This window comes from Mobula birostris, chromosome 6, assembly GCF_030028105.1.
Source record: "Mobula birostris isolate sMobBir1 chromosome 6, sMobBir1.hap1, whole genome shotgun sequence".
Classification (NCBI taxonomy): Eukaryota; Metazoa; Chordata; class Chondrichthyes; order Myliobatiformes; family Myliobatidae; genus Mobula; species Mobula birostris.
The window spans coordinates 117,287,676-117,310,399 of record NC_092375.1 but is presented as its reverse complement, the minus strand read 5'-3'; the positions used below and the strand labels follow the sequence as shown (position 1 = coordinate 117,310,399).

General features: G+C 47.7%; 1 protein-coding gene across 8 annotated transcripts in view; it reads left to right on the top strand.

Moving 5' to 3' along the window:
* Positions 1–22,724, top strand: part of LOC140199300 (tensin-1-like) — a 416,856-nt gene that overhangs the window by 53,042 nt on the left and 341,090 nt on the right. For 7 of the 8 annotated variants that reach the window (XM_072261116.1, XM_072261119.1, XM_072261118.1 and 4 more), the window contains exon 3: positions 21,103–21,140. In XM_072261116.1, the coding sequence (XP_072117217.1) occupies positions 21,103–21,140 (38 nt within the window). Of the gene's footprint in view, positions 1–20,930; positions 21,005–21,102; positions 21,141–22,724 lie in introns of those variants that run through there. The other variant, XM_072261126.1, reaches the window with a different exon arrangement.

Here is a 22,724-nt window from a genome sequence, read left to right as displayed (position 1 = left end):
CTCCTTCCTGACTTAAACACAGAACATAGAACAGTACAGCGCTGCACAGGGACAATGTTGTGCTGAACTAGCTAAAATAACAAATCAAAAACACCCAAACTCTAGTCCCTCCTACCTACACTATGTCCATATCCCTCCATCTTCCTCACATCCATGTCCCTATCCAAACGTCTCTTAAAAGCCTCTCACATATCTGCCTCTACCACCACACCAGGCAGCACGTTCCAGGCATTCACGACTCTCTGAGTGAAAAACTTACCCCTCACATCCCCTTTGCACCGACCCCCTTTCACCTCCAATGCATGCCCTCTGGTATTAGGCATTTCAACCCTGGGAAACAGACACTCTCTGTTACTCTATCGATGTCTCTCATAATCTTATAAACCTCTATCAGAACTCCCCTCAGCTTCCAGTGCTCCGGAGAAAACAGCCCAAGCTTATCCAGCCTCTTGTGATAGCACATGCCCTCTATTCCAGGCAGCATCCTGGTAAACCTCTTTTCCACCCTCGCCAAAGCCTCGACATCCTTCCCATAGTGCAGTGACCAAAACTGTATGTAATACTCCAGATGTGGCCTAGCCAGTGCTTCGACTAATGAAAGCAAGAATTCCATAAGCCTTTTTACCCTATCGACCTGTGCCGCCACTTCCATGGAGCGATGAACTCGAACCCCAAGATCTCTCTGCTCAGCAACACCGTTGAGGATCTTACCCTTAACAGTGTGCTGTCTCCTTGCATTTGTCCTACTGAGGTGTAACACCTCACATTTATCCGGGTTAAACTCCATCTGCCATCTCTCTGCCCATATCTGTAACTGATTTATATCACACTGTATTCTTTGCCAGTCTTTTACACTATCCACAACTCCACCAATCTTGGCATCATCTGCAAATCTACCGACCCCCCCCCCCCCAACTACATTTTCATCCAGGTCACTTATATACATCACAAACAACAGAGGTCCCAGCACGGACCCTTGTGGAACACCACTAATTACAGGCCTCCAGCTCGAGTCAGTCCCGAACCACTACCCTCAGTCTCCTATGCGCAGAACAGCTCTGAATCCAAACGGCCAATTCGCCACAGACCCCATGCATTTGAATCTTCTGGATTAACCTTCCATGAGGAACTTGGTCAAACACCTCACTAAAATCCATGTAGACAACACCCACTGCCCTACCCTCAGCAATCCTCCTTGTCACCTTGTCAAAAAACTCAATCAAGTTGGTAAGGCACGACCTGCCATGCACAAAGCCATGCTGGATCTCCCTAATTATTCCATGGGTTTCCAAATGTTCGTGTATCCTATCCCCAAGAATTTTCTCCAGCAATTTCTTTATGTGAGACTCGCCGATCTATAGTTCCCAGGATTTTCCCTTGTTCCCTTCTTAAAAAGAGGTACAACATTAGCCACTCGCCAGTCCTCCGGGACCTTATCTGTGGCTAGAGATACTGGTCAAGGGACCAGCAATCTTATATCTCGCCTCCTTCAAAAACCTCAGGTAAATCCCATCAGGTGCTGGGGACTTACCCATCTTAGTACTCATTAGGAGGCCCAACACTTCCTCCTTGACCTCGAAGCACCCTAACATAACTATACACTCAACACTGATCTCCTGGTCCGCCATATCCTTTTCCTTGGTAAACACTGAAGCAAAGTACTCATTAAGTACCTCACTCATGTTCTCTGCATCTAAGCAAATGTTCTCCCGCCCCCCATACTTTATCCTTGAGTAGTTCCACCCTCTCCCAAGTTATCCTCTTACTCTTGATGTATGTATAGAATGCCTTGGGATTCACCTTAATCCTATTTGCCAGTGACATTTCATGGCCCCTCTGGCTTTCCTAATTCCCTTCTTTAGTTCTTTTCTGGTTTCTTTATAATCCTCACGTGCTCCGTTTGATCCCAACTTCTGAAACTTTACATACTTCTCCTTTTTCTTCTTGACTAAATTCATCACCTCTCTGGACATCCAAGGTTTTCTCATCTTTCCAACTAACAGGAACATAGCTTTCCTGTACTCTGTGCAATTGATCTTTAAGCATCCTCCACATACCCAGTGTGGACTTGCCAGAAAAAATGTGTTCCCAGTTACCTCCTCTTAGCTCCTGCCTCACACTCTCATAATTTGCCCTGCTCCAATGTTAAACTCTCCCACAAGTACCTTTTCTACAGAATTCCTGAAAGTTAAGGAGTTGTGGTCACTCTTCCCCAACTGTTCACCCACTGAAAGGTCAGTCAGCTGGCCAGACTGATTACCCAACACCAGGTCCAGTACATCCCCTCCTCTCGTCGCACCGTCTGCTTATTGAATGAAGAAACCTTCTGGATACACTTAACAAATTCTGCCCCATCCAAATCCCTTACAGCAAGAAGGTCTCAGTTTATATTAGGCAAGTTCAAATCTCCCATGACAACAACCCTATTATCTTACACATTTCCTTAATCTGATTACATATCTGTTCCTGAATCTGCCGGTGGCTACTGGGGGATCTGTAGTACAATCCCATCAGTGTGATTGCACCCTCCCTATTCCTGAGTCCTACCCAAATGGACTCAGTGTCTGACCCCTCCATATTGTCTCCCCTGAGTGCAGATGTGATATTGACCCTGATTCGTAGTGAAATATCCACCTCTCCACCAACCCTGACTCTTTTACCTCTTCCTCTATTCTTTCTAAAACTTCACAAACCTGGTACATTAATCACCCATTCCTGCCCCTCCCTCAACCAAGTTTCAGTAATGGCCACAACATCATAGTTCCATGTACCGATCCATGCTGGAAGTTCATTAATCTTACCCATAATACTCCTAGCATTAAAATATTAACATTTCAAACTACCCGGCCCATCATACCTGTAATTTCAATTTTGCCTTTCAATACTTTCCCTGACATCTACCTTCTGGTCTGATCCTTCACTTACTGACCTGGGGTTCCAGTTGCCAGCCCCTTGTGCAACTAGTTTAAACTCTCCCAAGTAGCGTCAGCAAACCTCCAGGCTAGGACGTTGGTTCCCCTCCAGTTCAGGTGCAACCCGTCCCTCTTAAACAGGTCACCCCTTCCCCAGAAAGGGTTCCAGTGATCCAAGAACCTGAAACCCTGGCCCCTGCACCATCTCCCCAGCCACTCATTCATCCTATTCCTGCCTGCACTCGCCCGTGGCACTGGGAGTAATCCGGAGATTACAACCTTGGAGGTCCTTCTCTTCAGCCCCTTTCCTCACTCTACACACACAGCGTACGACCTCTTCCGCTCTCCTGCCAGTGTCATTGGTGCAAATATGCACCGTGACCTCTGGCTGCTCACCTTCCTTCTTGAGGATATCCTGCAGCTGCACGGATATATCCTGGACTGTAGCATCCAGGAGGCAACACGCCGTCCTACTGTCTCTTTTGTGGCCACAGAATTTCCTTTCTGTCTCCTAACTATCGAGTTCCCTATAACTACCATACTGTCCGACTTTACCTGTCCCTGTTCGGGCTCAGAGCTGGTCACAGTGCCAACAGCCTGGCTGCTGCCATGATCTGATGGGTCATCCTATATCCAAAGGGATATACTTGCTGCTGAAGGAAATGGCCACAGGGGAACCCTGCACTGACTTCTTTCTCCCCTAACATCTCCTGTTGGTCTCCCATCTACTGTCCAAAGCCTGCACTCTGGGTGTGACCACTCTTCAAAGGTCTCATCTGTAATACCTGCGGCCTCCCGACTGATCCTGAGTGCATCCAATTCCAGCTCCAACTGCTTGGCACTGTCCGTCAGGCGTTGAGGTTGGGTGTGTTTCCCGCAGATACAGTTATCAGTGAAACTGTCATTGATCCTGCATTCCCATATCTGACAGCAGGAGCATTCCATCTTGGCTACTCTGTTCTAAAAGAGGTAAAGGCTTGCCTCTTCTTAACCGTGCCTCCCCCTGTTCACGTCGAAGCCTGTTGAGCCAAAGCCTCGCACTCTATCATGGGCGCACTCCAATAATAGCTGCTCCACCCGAGCCTACCCTCCTTTTATTTGCAGCTGAAGTTAGGCTTCTGACGCTGACGTTTTCCACACCTGTGCAGCCCGAAAAGACTGGCTTTGGCCCAACCTGCTCCTTTTATCCTCTCTCTCCCGACTTCCACAGGGCTCTGACACCGATACTCACACTCCCAGCCCCTGAGCTGCCAAAAGAAAAAAAGAACCTTGGATTCAAACACTGGAATCCAGAACTGGCTTCTCTCTTTCTCCTTTGTTGAAGAAGCGAGTCACATTGATTGTTTTTCAATCTCTGGTACCTTCCCAGAGTTTTGCAAGCTATGGAAATTTCAGCCGAAGGAACCAGTGTCTCTGCAGCCAACTCTGTGCAGTCCACCAGCCACTGAGTCTCGCCAACATGTCATCTGCTGTAATTGGGACTTCTATTAGGTTTTTATATAAGTTGTATATTAAAACCTAAAGTCACAGAGTCATGGGGAACCAAGGTCGATCTTTGGAAGCCCCAAATCTGCCTTTGCTTCCTTTACCCGTTGTTCACAGAAACTTTCCCCATTCGTTTTTGGACAACATGCAAACTTTCTCTCGATATTTTTGCATCTCCCTGTTTTATGAGCTGGCAGCGCGAGAACATAGTGGCTAACAGAACATTTTACAGTGCCAGTGACCTGCGTTAACTTCTGCCACTCGCTGTAACGAACTTGTATGTTTACCGTGTGGGTTTCCTCTGGGTGCTCTGGTTTCCTCCCACATTCCAAAGATGCACGTCTCAGTAGGCTAATCAGTCACATGGGCGCAACTGGGGGCAGGGCGCCTTCTCATTCCCAAAAGGGTCTGTTACCATGCCAAATAAAATAAAGTGTAAGATGGTCGTCGCCTCCAATGAAACAACTTCTGAAAATCACCGTTTAGAATAATAGTGTTGCATGTACTAGTTGGGCCACAGGACCTTTTGCTGTGCTGTAGTGTTCTATGACTTGATGACTCGATGAGTCTAGATTCTGCTGAGGGATCTGAAAGCTTACCAGACCTCTGGCTAAAAGCTGGACCTTTGAATAACTGATGGTAAATAGAATCATTTTCCCACGGTGGAAATGTCAAATCAGCAGCATCGTTTTCAAGGAGTGGTGTCTCAGGAAGGCGGTGTCTATCATTAAGGACCCAGGACGTGCCCTCTTCTCATGGTTACTGTCATGAAGGAGGTACAGGAGCCTGGAGGCACACACTCAGTGATTCAGGAACAGCTTCTTCCCCTCTGCCATCCGATTCCTAAATGGACATTGAACCCATGAGCACTACCTCACTACTTTTTTATTTGTCTTTGCACTGCTTATTTAACTATTTAATAGACACATACATATACAATCAGTGTAATTCAGTTTTTCTGTATTTATCATGCATTTCATTGTGTACTGCTGCCACAAAGTTGACAAATTTTATGACATATGCCGGTGATATTAAACCTGATTCCGATTCTGACCCACAATGTTGTACTGAAACGTCAACCCATTCTAAGATCAATCTAAACCTTCCCTCTCACACAACCCTCCATTTTCTATCATTCATGTGCCTATCTAAGTCCCTTAAATGTCCCTGTTGTATCTGCCTCCACCACCACCCCCGGCGGTGTGTTCCAAGCACACTCCATGCTCTGTGACATCTCCCCCATACTTTCATCAAAACACCTTAAATTTTGTCCCTCATATTAGCCATTTCCACCCTGGGAAAAGGTCTCTGGCTGTCTACTCGATCTATACCTCTTGTACACCTCTATCAAGCCGCCTCTCATCCTCCCTTGTCAACTTTTATCCCCTTTCATACTGAAGAGAAAAGGCCTATCTCACTCAACCTATCCTGATAAGATGTGCTCTCTAATCCAGGCAGCATCCTGGTAAACCTGCTCTGCACCCCCTCGAGAGCTTCCATATCCTTCAACCAGAACTGAACACAATACTCCAAGTGTGGCCTAGTCCAGCTTTTATAGAGCTGCAACATTGCCTCACAGCTCTTGAACTCAATCCTGCAGCTAATAAAGGCCAGCACACCATAAGCTTTCTTAACTACCCTTCCAAAGTGTACTGCTTCGCACTTTTCTGGGTTGAACTCCATCTGCCACTTCACAGCCCAGCACTGCATCCTATCAATATCCCATTGTAACCGATGACAACCTTCTACACCATCCACAACTCCACCAACCTTTGTGTTATCTGCAAACTTACTCACCCGCCCTTCCACTTCCTCATCCAAGTCACTTATGAAAATCACTAACAGCAAGGGTCCCAGAACAGATCTGGAATTCCACTGGTCACCAACTTTCAGCCAAAGTACACTCCATACAGTACCCCTTTCCACACTCTGAGCATTCTAATCCTGAATCCACACAGCCATGCCTCCTGATTTTCTGAATGAGCCAACTGTGGGGAACTCTTTATCAATTGCCTTACTAAAATCCATATACACCACATCTAGTGCTTTACCTCCATCACTGCGCTTTGTCACATGCTCAAAGAATTCAATCAGGCTCAGGAGGCATGACCTGTCCCTCAGAAAGCCATGCTGACTATCCCTAATCAGACTATGTTTCTCCAAATGCTTTTAAATCCTGTCTGGAAGAATCCTCTCCAGTAGTTTCCCTTTCACTGACGTAAGACTTACTGGTCTATAATTCCCAAGATTATCTCTCCTGGACAATGGAATAACATTTGCCGCCCTCCAGCCTTCTGATACTTGTGGCCAGTGAAGCCTTTTCCTTGATGGTACCCACCAAGGATTTTCTCATTCCCCATTCTAGCTCCCCTTTTTCCATTCCGCAGCCCTTTCCTGGCTACCTCGTAACTCTCTACAGCCCTGTCCGATCCTTGCTTCCTAGAGCTTAGGTAAACTTCTTTCCTCGTCTTGACCAGATCTTCTACTTCTCTTGTCAGCCACAGTTCCTTCACCTTTCCCTGCCTCAATTGGACAAACCTATCCGGAGCCCCCAGCCAAGCACTCCCTAAACATCCTCCACATTTCCAGAGTACATCCATTCCCAATTTGTGCCCCCAAGTTCCTGCATAATTCCCTCTCCTTCAGGTAAATACTCCCCACACCCTCTGCTCCTGTCCCTGTCCAAGACTATGGTCAAGACTGGCCCACCAAGATGCTTACCCACGGAGAGATCTGAAACCTGACCAGGTTCATTGCTAGTGCCAGATCCAGTATGGCCTCTCCTCTTGGCCAGGCTACATATTGTTTCTCTGCTGTGATGCTCTATGACTCTCCGATTTAGAGATGACCCTATTGGATAGCATGGACTAGTTGGGCTGAAGAGCCTGTTCCAGAGCTGTATAACTCTATGAGTGCGGCATCTGCTTTCTGGTAGATGAAGATGAACACACTTAAGTGTCAGATCATCTTAGTAGAGGTGATGGGTTGGCTGTGGCCCTGACTGGGAGGTGGATTCTGGCCCCCACCGCACTCCCCCACGTTACTATCCTGATGGAGAGACAGTGACCCTACTGTGAGTTGCAGTAATGTTTACACTCAAGGACTTGCGAGCTGTGAAAACTTAGTGTGTGGCCACTGTCCCTTGGCCTTCTGGGTTCATGGAAAGTCAGGGCGTTTTGGTTCCCTGTTAATGCGTAACCCTCTCGGCTGGTTTAATAATCAGTCACGTATTGTGGACAGGAATGGTTATCCTGTCCCGTAAGTGTGCTCGCCTGGTTCAGAGTAATTAGTAACTCTCTGTTACTAATGATTGAACCAGGAATGAACCTTCAGTTACTCTCTTTGTGGAGGGTGTCTGACTCCAGGATTGGCCTGTCACAGAGAAGGCCCGGAGGCCTGGTGCTTGGCTCCTCCACAGCACGAGACTGGGTGGTCCTGACACCCGAGGGTGAGAGTCTGTGAGTCTGGGGTCAAGGACTGGAGGCCTGGAGGCAGCCTGACCTGGAGTTGGAGGCCTGCCTACGTGTGAGAGCAGGTGAGAGGTTAGGAAAAGAACTAGTTTCATGTTGTTGCTTCGTTCTGCTGAACATTTTGGGCGTGCTGTGCGGGCTGCCCCCAGCGCATCCTTAGGCTGTGTTGGTTGTTAAAGCTAACAACGAATTTCGCTGAATGTTTTGATGTACGTGTGATCAATAAATGAACCTGTTTCTGAATTTCTTCAGCAAACATCCCCATCCAACCTTCTCGCCACACGTCACTGCTCTGACATTTCACCAAATGCTTTCCAGAACTGCAGGTATTGCAGCTCCCCGCACAACACTCGGCCCATTGGCTGAACCACTTCTTGGAAACAAACACTAGCTTGCAACAGGAACAGAGCCTTCAGCCCCCAAGGCCTGTACTGAACACAAGGTCCCATTAAACAAAATCTCTTCAGCCTGTCAGTTTTATTTGTCACGCATGCATTAAAATGTGATTTGCGTCAAGGTAAACCAGTGCGGGTCGTGCTGGGGGCAGCCCGCGAGCATCGCCGCAGTTCCAGATCTGTATGTCTTTGGGATGTGAGAGGGAACAGGAGCTCCCAGAGGAAAGCCACATGATCTCGCGGTCTCGCGGAGGGGCATATTGACTCCTTACAGACAAGCTCCAATGGGTGGTAGCTGGCGCTGTAAGATGACTGCGCTAACCACTACTCTACCGTGGTGTCCCGCTATTCCCTCCTTTCCCTGTACATTCCTGTGCCTGTCCAACAGCCTCATTATAGATCTGCATCCACCGTCACTCCTGGCAGCCCGTCGCAGATACCCACCACCCTTTCCATATAAAACACATCTTCTTAACCTCCCCCCACTGTAAATACATATCCTCTAACATTTTAGCCTAGCTCTTCCCTCCTACATAGCCCTCTATTTTTCTATCATCCACACGCCTCTCTAAGAGTCTGTTTAATATCACTAATATATCTGCCTCTACCACCTCCCAACACTCTGTGTAGAAAATCCTGTCTCTCACTTATCCCTCCTGCAACCACCTTAGAAATATGCCCCCTTGTATTAGCCATTTCCACCCTGGGAAAAAGGCTGTCCACTCTATCTATGCCTCTCATAATCTTATAAACCTCTACCAAGTCATCTCTCATTCTCCTTTGCTCCAGAGAGAACAGTCTGGGTGTGTCCAATCTCTCCTTATAGCTCAAACCCTCGAATCCAGGCAGCATCCTGATGAATCTCTTCTGCACCCTCTCCAAAGCCCCCGTACCCTTCCTGCAATGAGGCCAGAGTAGCACACAACTCTCCGTGTGCAGCCTAACGAGATTTCCACGTGGCCGCAACATGACTCCCTGATTCTATGCCCCGTCCAGCATGCTGTTTGCCTTCTTCACCCATTCTCCTTAGAGCCCAAGGCTCCTCTGTTCATCCCCACTGTACAGTCCTGCGGTGATTTACAGTGCCAGTGATGATTGCTCTTTGACTCAATTCTCGCCAACGCCTGCACGGAGTTTGTACCTTCTCCCCGGGACCATGTGGGTCTCCTCCCACAGTCCGATGATATGTGGGTTTGGCTTACTGAGTTGTGGGCATGCTATGTTGGTACCAGAAGTGTGGCTGCCCCCAGCACAATCCCTGCTGATTTGATGTGATGCAAGTGACCCATTTATCTAAGAGTCTCTTAAATATCCCGAATGTACCTGCCTCTACCACCATGCCTGGCAGCGTGTTCCACACACACACCGCTCTCTGCGTTAAAAACCTATGTTCATCCTATACACTTCCCTCCAATCATCAGATTATGCCCCCTCACATTAACCGTTTCCACCCTAGGAGGAAGTCTCTGGCTGTCCACTCAATTTATGCCTCTTATCATCTTATCACCTCTGCCAAGTCACCTGTTGATAAGATGAATGGCAAGAGCAGCACTTCCTGCCCTTGCAGGGATAACTGCCAGGAGAAGGATCAGGAGGGAGGGATGAATGGACAAGGGAATCATGGGGGGGGGGGGGAGAGAGGGAGAGAGAAATCCCTGTAGAAAGGTGCTAGCTCAGTCAAGCTTTAGAGTTAATGGCTGCACTTGTCTAAGACAGTGGAAGATGTTCTCTCTCACACCTGAGCACAAGCAGAAGGTAAATTGTATTATTATTAATTTTATTGATTTATTTCTGAGATCTGGGCATCACTGGCAACTCCAGCATTTATAATTGTTCCTGAGGAGGTGGGGTTGAGACACTTTCCAGAATCACGTCAGTCCCCCTGGTAAAGGTTGTCCCGTGGTGCCTTTGGGGAGGGGTTTCAGGGTTTAGACCCAGTTACGGTGAAGGAACTGTGATAGATTTTCACGTTGGGACGGCGCGTGACTGGGAGGGGAAGCTGCGGGTGGTGATGACGCCCTGCTCCTGCGATGTTATGTTGAAGTTGTACGAGATGTTAGTGAGTGCACGGTTGGAGTATTGAGTGCAGTTGTGGTACAGGAAAGATTATCAATAAGATTGAAAACAAGTGGTTCTGCAGATGCTGGAAGTCCAGAGTAACAGGCACAAGATGCTAGAGAAACAACAGGTCAGGCAGCATCTATGAAGAGGAATAAACAGTCAACGTTCTGGCTTCAGGACTGGAAAGAAAGGGGGAAGAAGCCAGAATGAGAAGCTGGGAGGAGAGGAAGGAGTACAAGCTGACAGGTGATAAATGAAGCCAAGTGAAGTGGGTGATTTGGAGGGGGGATAAAGTAAGAAGCTGGGGGGTGATAGGTGGAAAAGGCAAAGGGCTGAAGAAGTAGAAGTGGACTATGGACGGAAAGGAAAGAGAAAGGGCACCAGGGGCGGGTGATAGGCAGGTGAGGAGAAGGGAAGGGATGTGAGGGAAGAATTACTGGCAGTTCATGCCATCCAGTTGGAGGCTACCTAGAGGGAATATGAGATGTTGCTCGTCCACCCTGAGAGTGGTAGAAGAGGACGCCATGGACCGACATGTTGGAATGGGACTGGGGATAAGAATTAAATGGTTGGTCACTGGGAAATCCAGCTTGTTGCAGATGGAGCAAAGGTGCTTGACAAAGCGGCCCCTCCACCTGTGTCAGGTCTCACCAATGTTCAAGTGAAGTGTGGCCTTGCATGGAAGAACAGTTTGGGGCCCTAAATGGAGGGGCTGGAGCAGGCGAATGGCAAGAGCAGACTTCTGCTTGGATGGAGATCAGCAGGGAGGGACGAATGGACAAGGGAATCGGGGAGAGAGAGAGAGATCCCTGCAGGGAGCAGAGCGTAGGGGGAAAGTAAAGATGTGTTCAGCGTTGAAAATGATCAAAGTTGCGAAGAATGAAGAGAAAGCTCGTGGGTGATGAATAAGAACAAGGGGAATTCTATCCCTGTTAAGAGGGTGGGAAGATGGGGTGAGCACTGATGTTGGGGAACTGGACGAGATGCGGGCGAGGAGAACATCAATGGTGGAGGAAGGCAAACCCTGCTCTTTGAAGAAGGGGGACATCTCTGACGTTCTGGAATGGAAAACCTCAGCCTGGGAACAGATGTGGCAGAGATGAGGGAACTGAGAAAAGGGCATGGCATTTTTACAGGAGACAGTGTGGGAAGACAGTTGTGTCGGTAGACAGTGTTCCCTACAGACAGTGCGCTCTGCAGTCACAGTGTGCCAGTGGTGGAGGGAGGGAGTGGGTAGTGGGGTGGATGGGGCGCTGGGTAACAAACTGCTTCATGCTGAACATTGAAGGTCCCCCGAGCCCTGGCATCACTTTATACCTTAGCCAATGTCGTTCGGGTCCATATAGGAATGACACCTCATATTCCATCTGGGTAGCCGCTAACCTGATGGCATGAACAGCCATTTCTCCGACTTCAGGAAATTTCTAATCCCCTCCCCTTTCTCACATTTTCCATTCCCAAACCATGGTACCTGGAGGAAACCCACACGGTAACGGGAAGAACGTACAAACTCCTTACAGACAGTGGCAGGAGTTGAACTCAGGTTGTTGGCTCTATAATACCATTTGTTAACCGTTACACCACCATGCTGCCTGACCTGCTAGACTCCTCCAGCATCTTGAACGTGCTACCCTATTGCTGTTTATGTGGTCTTGCTGGGCACGAGTTGGTCCAACGAGTTCTTACATCGTAACCACGGCAGTTCAAATGTTATGGAGTCATCGAGCATTGGCCCGAGGGTGGCACGGTAGGGAAGTGGTTAACGTAGTGCTTTCACAACATTGGCTGTAAGATCGGGGTTCGATTTCTGCTGCTCTCTGTAAGGGGTTTGTTTGGAGTTCTCCTCATGACTACATGGGTTTTCTCCGGGTGCTCCAGTTTCCTCCCACATTCTAAAGACGTATGGGCTAGGGTTAGTAAGTTGTGGGCGTGCTAGGTTAGATCCAGAAACATGGTGATACTTGAGGCTGCCCCCAGTAAGTCTTCGGACTGTGTTGGTCAGTGACGCAGACCATGCTTTTCACTGTATATTCAATATACAGCAAAGCTGTAAGTAAATTAATGATCAAAGTACATATCTGTCATCATATACCATCCTAAGATTCGTTTTCTTGCAGGCATTCACAATAACTGCAAAGAAACACATCTAACAAAGACAGACAAACAACAAAAAGACAACAATTTGGTCAAATACAAAAAGAAAAACTGAATAATAATAAATAAGTAATAAATAATACTGAGAACATGAGTTGTAGAGTCCTTGAAAGTGAGTCCATAGGTTGTGGAATCAGTTCAGTGTTGAGGTGAGTGAAGTTATCCACACTGGTTCAGGAGCCTGGTGGTTGTAGGGTAACAACTGTTCCTGAACCTGCTGCTGTGGGACCTTTGGCTCCTGTACCTCCTCCTCAATGGCAGCAGTGAGAAGAGAGCACGGCCTGGATGGTGGTTGTCTTTGATGATGGATGCTGTCTTCTTGTGTTAGCGTTACTGGTAGGTGTACTCAATGGTGGGGAGGGCTTTACCTGTGACGGACGGGGCTGTATCCACTACTTTTTGTGAGCTTTCCTGTTCAAGGGCATTGGTTTTTGGGGAGAAGGCAGGAACGGGCTACTGATTGTGGATGATCAGCCATGATCACAGTGAATGGTGGTGCTGGCTTGAAGGGCTGAATGGCCTACTCCTGCACCTATTGTCTATTGTTCCTATACCAGCCCATGGTTTAACCAATCAGGATACTCTCCACCGTGAATCTATAGAAGTTTTCGATGACATGCTGAATCCGTGCAGACGTGTAAGAAAGCAGGGGTGCTGCCTCGCTTTCTATGAGATGGACCTGGGGCAGACCCTCCGAAATGATGATGCTGAGGAATGTTGAATTGCCGATCCTCCTCACCTCTGAGGAAGATTGGCTCATGGTCCTCCGGTTTCATCCTCCTGTAGTCAATAATCAGCATGTTTGACAAATAAATCATTCGGGAAAAGTGACCAAGCCTTCCATCTGAGCTCAACTCAATTCCCCACATTTGGCCAGTTCTCTCTAAACCTTTCCTACTCGTGTACCTGTTCAACTACCTTCTCAAGATTCACAACTCAAATTTTATTTTTCTTAATTATTTGTTTGCAATGCAAGAAGAGTTATAATGGTATACAATTTCAATATTTCAGTTTTTTAAGATTCAAGGTTGTTTAATGTCATTTCCTGTACATAAGTGTAAAGGAGAGCACAATAATTGTTACCCTAGATCTGAGGCAGCACAGGAATGTCTGAAGATGAGATGGTTGGCAAACTATGATAAAGTAGTTAGTGGGAGGAGGTGTTGATCAGCCTTACTACCTGGGGAAAGGAACTGGTTTTGAGTCTGGCATGGATGCTGTGTAGCCTCCTCTCTGATGGGAGTGGGACAAACAGGCTGGGCGAGATCCTATATGGAGTGTCTGGCTTTTTCCCAGCACCTTTCTGTATACGTGTCCTTGACGGCCAGTGATGTATTGGGTAGTTTTGACTGTCTGCTGTAGGGCCCTCCTGTCTGCCACAGTCCAGTTTCCGTGCCAAGCAGTGATACAGCTTGTCAGACTGCTCTCTACTGCACGTCTGTAGAACGAGGTGAGCATAGATGTGCATAGTGCATCTCTCTTCAGCTTCCTCAGAAAGTAGGAGTGCTGCTTTGAATGTCATTAATGTGTCTGTCTCACTCAATTCCTTTCATAGCTCGTTCCATATACCCACCACCCTGTGGGTGAACGTGTGCCATTGCTTGATCAGCCCGGCCCGGCTGATGTTGCTGAGAATCCTCGACCAGGTCTCATAAGTTCTGCGTGAGTTCCACCCTCACCTGAAGTCACCAGAGGGTGATTCTGCCCCATCATAGGCCAGCGCCCCCCTCCTGACCCTTGTCCGTTAGCTGGTAGGTCTGGGCAGTGAAGGATGTTCAAGTGTGGGAAGAGTAGGGTAAGATAGGGCTCCGCCCATTCCTTCTCCCACGTTCACCAAGTCCATGTGCATTTCAGATTCATTTATTTAGATTAGATTAGATTATGAGAACACTCGGTCCTCTTTTATTGTCATTTAGAAATGCATACATGCATTAAGAAATGATACAATGTTTCTCTGGAGTGATACCACAGAAAACAGGACAAACCAAAGACTAACACTGACAGAACCACATAATTATAACATATAGTTACAGCAGTGCAAAGCAATACCATAATTTGATGAAGAACAAACCATGGGCATGGTAAATAAAGTCTCAAAGTCCCCGAGTCGATCAACTCCCGAGTCCCTGATAGCAGGCGGCAAAAAAGAGGACGCTGTCCAAGTTGCACGCCATCTTGGTCAATGTCTCCCATCCACTACATAATGTACTGGGTGGACACAGGAGTACATTCAGCCAGAGACTCATTCCACCGAGATGCAACACAGAGCGTCATAGGAAGTCATTCCTGCCTGTGGCCATCAAACTTTACAACTCCTCCCTTGGAGGGTCAGACACCCTGAGCCAATAGGCTGGTCCTGGACATATTTCCTGGCATAATTTACATATTACTATTTAACTATTTATGGTTTTATTACTATTTAATTATTTATGGTGCAGCTGTAATGAAAAACAATTTCCCCCGGGATCAATAAAGTATGACTGTGACTATGACTATGACTAAAAGGGAGAAACTCCCTGCCATAAACCTCCAGGCACCATCAACTTGCCGATGCCTTGGAAGCAGCTGACCCCAGCCGACACTGGTCCATCCATCAGAAAACTTTGAGCTTCCGACCAGACTCTCCGACACAGCCTCCCGAGTGCCATCCTCTGCTGAGCGCCTTCAACCTCACCCTGGCCGCTGAAACACGCAAAGCCGAGGATTTCGGGGCCTTCAGCTCCGGAGATTCCGGTTACCACACAGTAACAGCGGCAGTGAAGCGGGCATTTCAGAAGTTTTCCAGATGTTCCTCCGTACTCTCACGTCCGTCTCCGTCAATTCAGGATTGTGCACAGTCCCCTACTTGACAGATAACAGACGTCACCACTGAAGTGGCCAAGCGCACTGCCGTCACGCTGCCATCTTCTCCTCCTCCTCCTTTATCAAACGTACATGGAAACATACGGAGAAATGTGTAGTTTGTGCTAACACCAACACACCCTAAGGACGTGCTTGGGTTGCCACACACTCCAGTACAAACACAGCACGCCCACAATGTCCAGCAGAACAACACAGAACATGACAAGCAACAAAACAACAGCAAAACCACACACAGAATGCCTCAATAACTCAGCAAGTCAGGCAGCATCTAGGGAGGGGAATAAACGATTGATGCGTCAGGCCTACACCCTTTATCCTGACTCTTCAGGAGCAAGTGAGGCCATTCGGCCCATTGAGTTAATACAATCACGGCTCACCATCCAAATTCAGTCCATGTTCCAAACTGGTAAAATGGTTTCATTATTGTCAGGTGCACTGAGATACAGTGAAAAGCTTGTCTTGCAGACTCTTCATACAGACACAGTGCGCTGACGTAGAACAAGGTAAAGCAATAACAATGCAGAATAAAGTGTAGCAGCTACAGAGAAGGTGCAGTGCAGGCAGGCAGTAAGGTACAAGGCCAGAATGAGGTAGGCTGTGAGGTCAAGGTCCATGTTATTGCACTTCAGACTCTGATAACAGTGGGGTAGCAGCTGTCTTTTAGCCTGGTGGGATGTACTTTTGTATCTCCTGCCTGGTGGGAAGGAAGGAGGACAGAATGTCCAAGGTGGACAGGGTCTTTGATTAGGTTGGCTACTTTACTGAGGCTGCGTAAACACAAGATACTCTGCAGATGCTGGGGTCAAAGCAACATGCCCAACACGCTGGAGGAACTCGGCAGGTTGGGCAGCATCCATGGAAACGAACAGTCAACGTTTCAGGCCGAGTCCTGACGAAGGACCTCGGCCCGAAGCGTTGACTGTTCATTTCCACGGATGCTGCCCGACCTGCCGAGTTCCTTCAGCGTGTGGTGCGTGTTACTGAGGCTGCGAGAGTCCATGGAGTGGAGGCTGATTTCAGCCACGTGCTGAGCTGTGTCCAAGACTCTGCAGCTTCTTGCTGTCCCAGGCAGGGCTGTTGCCACACGACTGGCGACTTTCCCTCTCAATAACCCTCGATCTTTCTGCCCCTAACACCAATGTCAAATTCTTTGTATAGGTTTCACACATCGGCTTGGATGGCTATCACAGGGTCCCCTCTCCCTCAGTGCTCTCTGACTGGAGATGCAAGCCTCTGGAATGGAAAATTTTCAAATTCAAGTTTATGGTCATCTGACTGTGCATACTGTGTACACAACCAAACAAAACAACCTTCCTCCGGACCACAGTGCAACAACAAAACACATATCACACACAGAACATAAAACAGAATATTACCACAAATAAGTTAATGAAATAAAATTCAAAATGCATGCAGTGTGCAGCACAGGTGAACAGTAAACAGTAAATATCAAACAGCTCGCTATCCCAGTGATGTGACCTCGGTGGTGACAGGGTCTCCCAGCCCGGGGGAAGAAGCTGTTAGCCAGACTGACTGTCCTAGTCCTGATGCTTCTGCATCTTCTTCCTGACGGTAGTGGGTCAAAGAGATTGTGGGATGTGTTGTTGGGATTCTCAGTAATGCTTTGGGCCCCTTTATCTGCAACGTTCCTGGTGAACATCACAAATAGTGGGGAGGGAGACTCCAGTGATCCTCTTGGCAGTTTTTAGTTTCCTCGGTAGGGTCTTGTACTCTGATGTCTTGCAGTTCCCATACCACGCAGCCAGTACAGTGAAACTTGTCACTTATGTCAATAACAAACACAGTCTGGGGATCTGATGGGGGCAGCTTGCAAGTGTCACGATGTTTCTAGTGACAACATAACATTGCAAACTCTTATTCACTTATGAACAGACCATGAACCCATGAATGCTGCTTCTTTGTCTGTTCTCTTTTTGTACTGCTAATATTTTATATACTGTATATATATATATAGAGTTGTCTGACTCTACATATAGTAGGGGATCAGCTATTCTGGATTGGGTGTTGTGCAATGTGCAATGAAACAGAATTGATTAGAGAGCTTAAGGTAAAGGAACCGTTATGAGTCAGTGATCATAATATAATAATTCACCCTGCAACTTGAGAGGAAGAAGATAAAGTCAGATGTATCAGTATTACAGTGGAGTAAAGGGAACTACAGAGGCATGAGAGAGGAGCTGGCTAAAGTTGATTGGAAGAGGACACTGACAGGGATGACGGCAGAACAGCAATGGCTGGAACTTCTGGGAGCAATTCAGAAGGCGCAGGATTGATACATAACGAAGAAGAAGAAGTATTTTAAAGGCAGGATGATGCAACGGTGGCTGACAAGGGAAGTCAAAGGCCAACATAAAAGCCAAACAGAGGGCATATAGTAGAGCAAAATTTGGTGGGAAGCTTTTAAAAACCGACAGAAGGCAACTGAAAGAAGTCATAAAGAAGGAAAAGATGAAAGGTTAGTTAGCCAATACTACTAAAGAGGATACTAAAAGTTTCTTCAGATATACAAAGTGTAAAAGGGAGGCGGGACTGCTAGAAAATGATGCTGGGGAGGTAGTAATGGGGGTCAAAGAAAAGACGGATGAACTGAATAAGTATTTTGCATCAGCCTTCACTGTGGAATACACGAGCAGAATGCCAGAAGTTCCAGGTTTCCAAGGGAAGAATTGGGTGAAGTTGTTGTTACTAGTGAGAAGGTGCTTGGGAAACTAAAAGGTCTGAGGGTAGATAAATCATCTGCACCAGATGGTCTATACACTAAGGTCCTGAAAGACGTGGCTGAAGGCATTAGTACTGATCTTTCAAGAATCAATAAATTCTGGCATGGTTCCGGTGGACTGGAAAATTGAAAAAATATCACTCCACTTTTCAAAAAGGAAGAGAGGCAGAAGAAAAGAAATTATATGCCAATTAGTCTGACTTCAGTGGTTGAGAAAATGTTGGAGTTGATTTTTAAGGACGTGGTTTTGGGGTACTCGTTGGCACAGGACAAAATAGGCCAAATTCAACATGGTTTCCCTAGGGGAAAATCTTGTCTGACAAATTTGTTGGAATTCTTTGAAAGAGATACCAAGCAGGATATTCAAAGGAGAGGTGCTGAATTTGTGTTTGAATTTTCAGAAGGCCTTTGACAAGGTGCCACACATGAGTTGCTAAACAAGTTAGGAGCCCATGGTATTACAGGAAAGATATTAGCATTGATAGAGCATTGGCTGACTGGCAAGAGGCAAAGAATGGGAATAAAGGGAAACTTTTTTGGTTGGTGCTGGTGACTAGTGGTGTTCCACAGGGGTCTGTGTTGAGATTGATTATTTTTACATTATATGTTAATAATTTGGGTGACAGAATTGATGGCTTTGTGGTTAATTGTAGGATGATACGTAGACAGGTGGAGGGGCAGGTAGTGTTGAAGACACAGGCAGGCTGCAGAAAGACTTAGCCAGATTAGGAGAATGGGCAAAGAAGTGGCAAATGCAATAGAGCATCAAGAAGTGTATGGTCATGCACTTTGGTAGAAGAAATAAAAGCATAGACTATTTTTTTATGGAGAGAAATATTCAAAAATCCGAGGTGCAAAGGGGCTCAGGAGACCTCGTGCAGGATTCCCTGGAGGTTAACTTGCAGGTTGAGTTGGTGGTGAGGAAGGGAAATGCAACGTAGGCAGAATATAAAAGCAAGGATGTGATGTTGAGGCTTTATAAGGCACTAATGAGGCCTCATTTGGAGTATTGTGACCAGTTTTGGGCCTTTTAGGCCCCTTATCTAAAAAAGATGTGCTGACATTGGGAAGGGTTCAGAGGAGGTTCACGAGAACGATTCTGCGATTGAAAGGCTTGCCTTTTGAGGAGTGTTTGATGGCTCTGGGCCTGCACACACTGGAATTCAGAAGAATGAGGGGGGATCTCATTGAATCCTATCAAATGTTGGAAGTCCTCAATAGAGTGGATGTGGAGAGGATGTTCCCTACAGAGGGGAAGTCTAACTCCAGAGGACACAGCTTCAGAATAGAGGGAGATCCATTTAGAACAGAGATGAGGAGGAATTTCTTTAGCCAGAGAATGGTGAATCTATGGATTTCATTGCCACAGGTGGCTGAGGAGGCCAAATCACTAGGTATATCTAAGGCAGAGGTTGATGGATTCTTGATTGGTCAGGGCATGAAGGGATACAGGGAGAAGGCAGGAGATTCCACTGAGAGGGAAATGAATCAGCATGATGGAATCGCAGAGCAGACTCGATGGGCCAAATGGCCTAATTCTGCTCCTATATCTTATGGTCTTATATTTCTTATTGTAATTTTTATGTAGTGCTGCCACAAATCAACAATTGTCACCACATATATCAGTGATAATAAACTTGATTTTGATTCTAACCTGTCTTTGGAATGTGGGAGGAAACCAGAGTACCTGGGGAAAGCCCTGCACTGACAGGAAGAACATACAAACTCCTTACAGACGACGCTGGGACCTGAATCCCGAACACTGGTGCTGTAAAGCACGGCACTGGCTGGTATGCCACTGTGCCAGCGACACCCCCTCCCCACTGAAAGTCTGCAAGGGAGAGGGGACTGAGCCAGTGTAATAGGCAATAGACGTTGCAGATTATTCTTTGGCCCTCTGATACCCCTACCTGCCACCTCCCTTCCTCATTCCTGTCACTTCCTTCACTGGACCATCCTGCTCCCATGGTATTGGTCTCCCACTCAGAAACTAGTGGTGAGACAGATCACCCGCACCAGCCTGCCCACCGTTGCCGGCATTTATACGGAAAGTTGCAGGGAAAAAGTAAGCCAGCAATATCATGAAGGATGCTCCTCATCCTGCTGACGGACTGTTTGTCCCACTCCCATCAGGGAGGAGGCTACGCAGTATCCACGCCAGGACCACCAGACTCAAAAACAGTTACTTCCCCCAAGCAGTAAGGCTGATCAACGCCTCCACCCACTAACCCACCCCTCCACACCCCCCCACCATCGCTACATCCACACCTAGTGTCATTTCATATACGTAAATCTGTATATCACGGAAATATATAATTGTGGGCTACAGGATTGCTTTTATATGATTATTTATTGTGCTTTTTTATTCTGTTCATTGTGGTTATTTTATGCTGCTTTGAATCGATAATTAACTATCATTTCATTCTCTTTACACTCCTGTACTGAAAAATGACAATAAGCAATATTGGATCTCCGCCCGAAATGCCGACTCTTTATTCCCCTCCATAGATGCTGCCTGACCTGCTGAGTTCCTCCAGTGTTGTGTGTACGCGTGTGTGTGTGTTGCTCTGGATTTCCAGCATCTGCAGAATCTCTTGTGTTTAGGATTCCAGACTCTCTCTCTCTCTCTCTTCCTCTCTCTCTTTCCTCCTAAAAATATTCAGCGCCCGAGGCTACACTCTCCCAAAATTGCCTTCCTCGTGGCCGCGCAGAGGGTTAAACGTTGCTGCTACAGGCGGGGAGACCACATCCACTCCGTGGCGTACCTGTGGAAGAAGGTGCTGGCGGCTTGCCAGCGTGTCGAGCCTCGCAGGGTCCTGGCAGCTTGAGCAAGGAGTCTGACTTTACCAGTACTGTACTTCTGTTTTGTTGCGTGTGTGATCGGGAGTGCCCGCAGATAGATAGTGGATCTCGCAGGACTCTGAGGTTAGTCTGATGTGTCGTCTCTTTAATTAGGTGAGGCGTTTTTTTAAAGGATCTTCGTGAATTCCTCTAATGTTTCCTTTCTCTCTTCCTCCCTCTAGTTTGCAAACTGACATGTCACAAGAAATGCGAGCGAAAGGTAAGTCTTTTTTCTTCCTGCGGTATTTTGTGATCGTGTTCTTCCTTGACAGCGCGGAGGGGCATCATGAGGGGGGAGAGGGGGGTGTCTGTTGTGTTGCAGACTGTTTGGAGAGGTCGTGCTGGGCCTGAGTTCCCCTTCTCTCCCTCCGATCGTGGCGATAATCACATCAATTTGCACGGAGTAACCGCGCCGCTCCCCATACTCGCGGCACAGAGGCAGAAAGTACCGAAAACTCATGGAGTCTCCGTCCGGCTACAAAGGGTAGGGGGGAGAGGCTTCGCTCCCGCAGAACCCCGCCCGCAGCCGAGACCCGGACGCGCGGAGGATGTGGCGGAGAGTTGAGGTTTGGGCAGGGTTAAAGCGGCTGTTTGGCGTACCTGAAGCTGGGCGGTAATCTGACCCAGGCTGACCAGTGATGGCAGGTCACGCGTTGGGAGGCGGTGGGGGACTGAATCGGGGTAGGTAGCGGGATCTGGCTTGGATTGGCTGGAAGTTGGAGAACTGAAGTGGGAGGAGGAAGAAACAGTCTTTAGCATCTAAGGAGTGGATAAGCTTTGCTTGAAGGTGTGTGAGCTGACAGTTGGGTCAGAGGACGGCGGCCTATCTCACACAGACCCTACTTCTGTATTCAGCAACGGGGTCCGGGGTTCGGCGCTCTCTGCTGGGTTCTGCGGGTCCGGGGGTGCCGGAGTGTGTTCCCCGCTTCCCGACGGGCGCCGAGCTTGGCGCTGTTTTGACTTCTGCCCGGGGTTACCGTGTTCCCTGATCTGTTGTGGCCTTGGGGGGGGGGGCGCAGTCGCACGTTGTAGATTCTGTCGGTGCTGGAACACACACAAAATGCAGGAGGAACTCAGCAGGTCAGGCAGCATCTATGCAGGGAAATAAACAGTCGACGTTTCAGTAACAGAATGCAGAATAAATCTTGTCCACAAAAGGCGGGATCTTGGCTATGGGTTCATTTCTCCCATTCCCATCCCGACACTGCCCCACTGCGTAACGATGAGGCCACTCTCCGGCTGGAAGTAGAATATTAACTATTCCGTCTGGGTAGCCTCCAACCTGATGGCTGTCATGGTCTGGTCCGTGAAGTCCACATTCCGGTTCATGGTCCAGTCCGTCGATTCCTTATTCTGGGTTTCCTGTTTTCCCTTGTTCCATTGGGTGCCTTAATTGAGGCACATGATTCTCGTTTTGGGCTGGCACATAAATATTTCTTAAACCAAGGATTCTCTGCTGGACTGTTCCCTTCCCCTTCCCTCTGAAGCCTTGCCTGCATCCCCGTCAAGTTCAACTGCTGGAATGAGACCGGAGCCTTGCCACACCAAGATAAGGAACTATCTACTGTTGAGTTTGGAACTGTCTCTTTGTGTCCCCGTGATAGTGTCTGCATCGAAGAAGAGTCCTGGCCCGAGGTCCTGTTCCCAAGGAGAGGTCCTGACTCTGTGTTCTGTGTTCCAAGTTCCAGGTGTTGTGTTCCAATCCTGTTCAAGTCAAGGCTTCATGTTCTTGTCCTGTCCATGTGCCCTGTCCAGTCCAGGAGTCCCTTGGCAGTTCCCTTGGCAGTCATCCTGGCCCTGTACC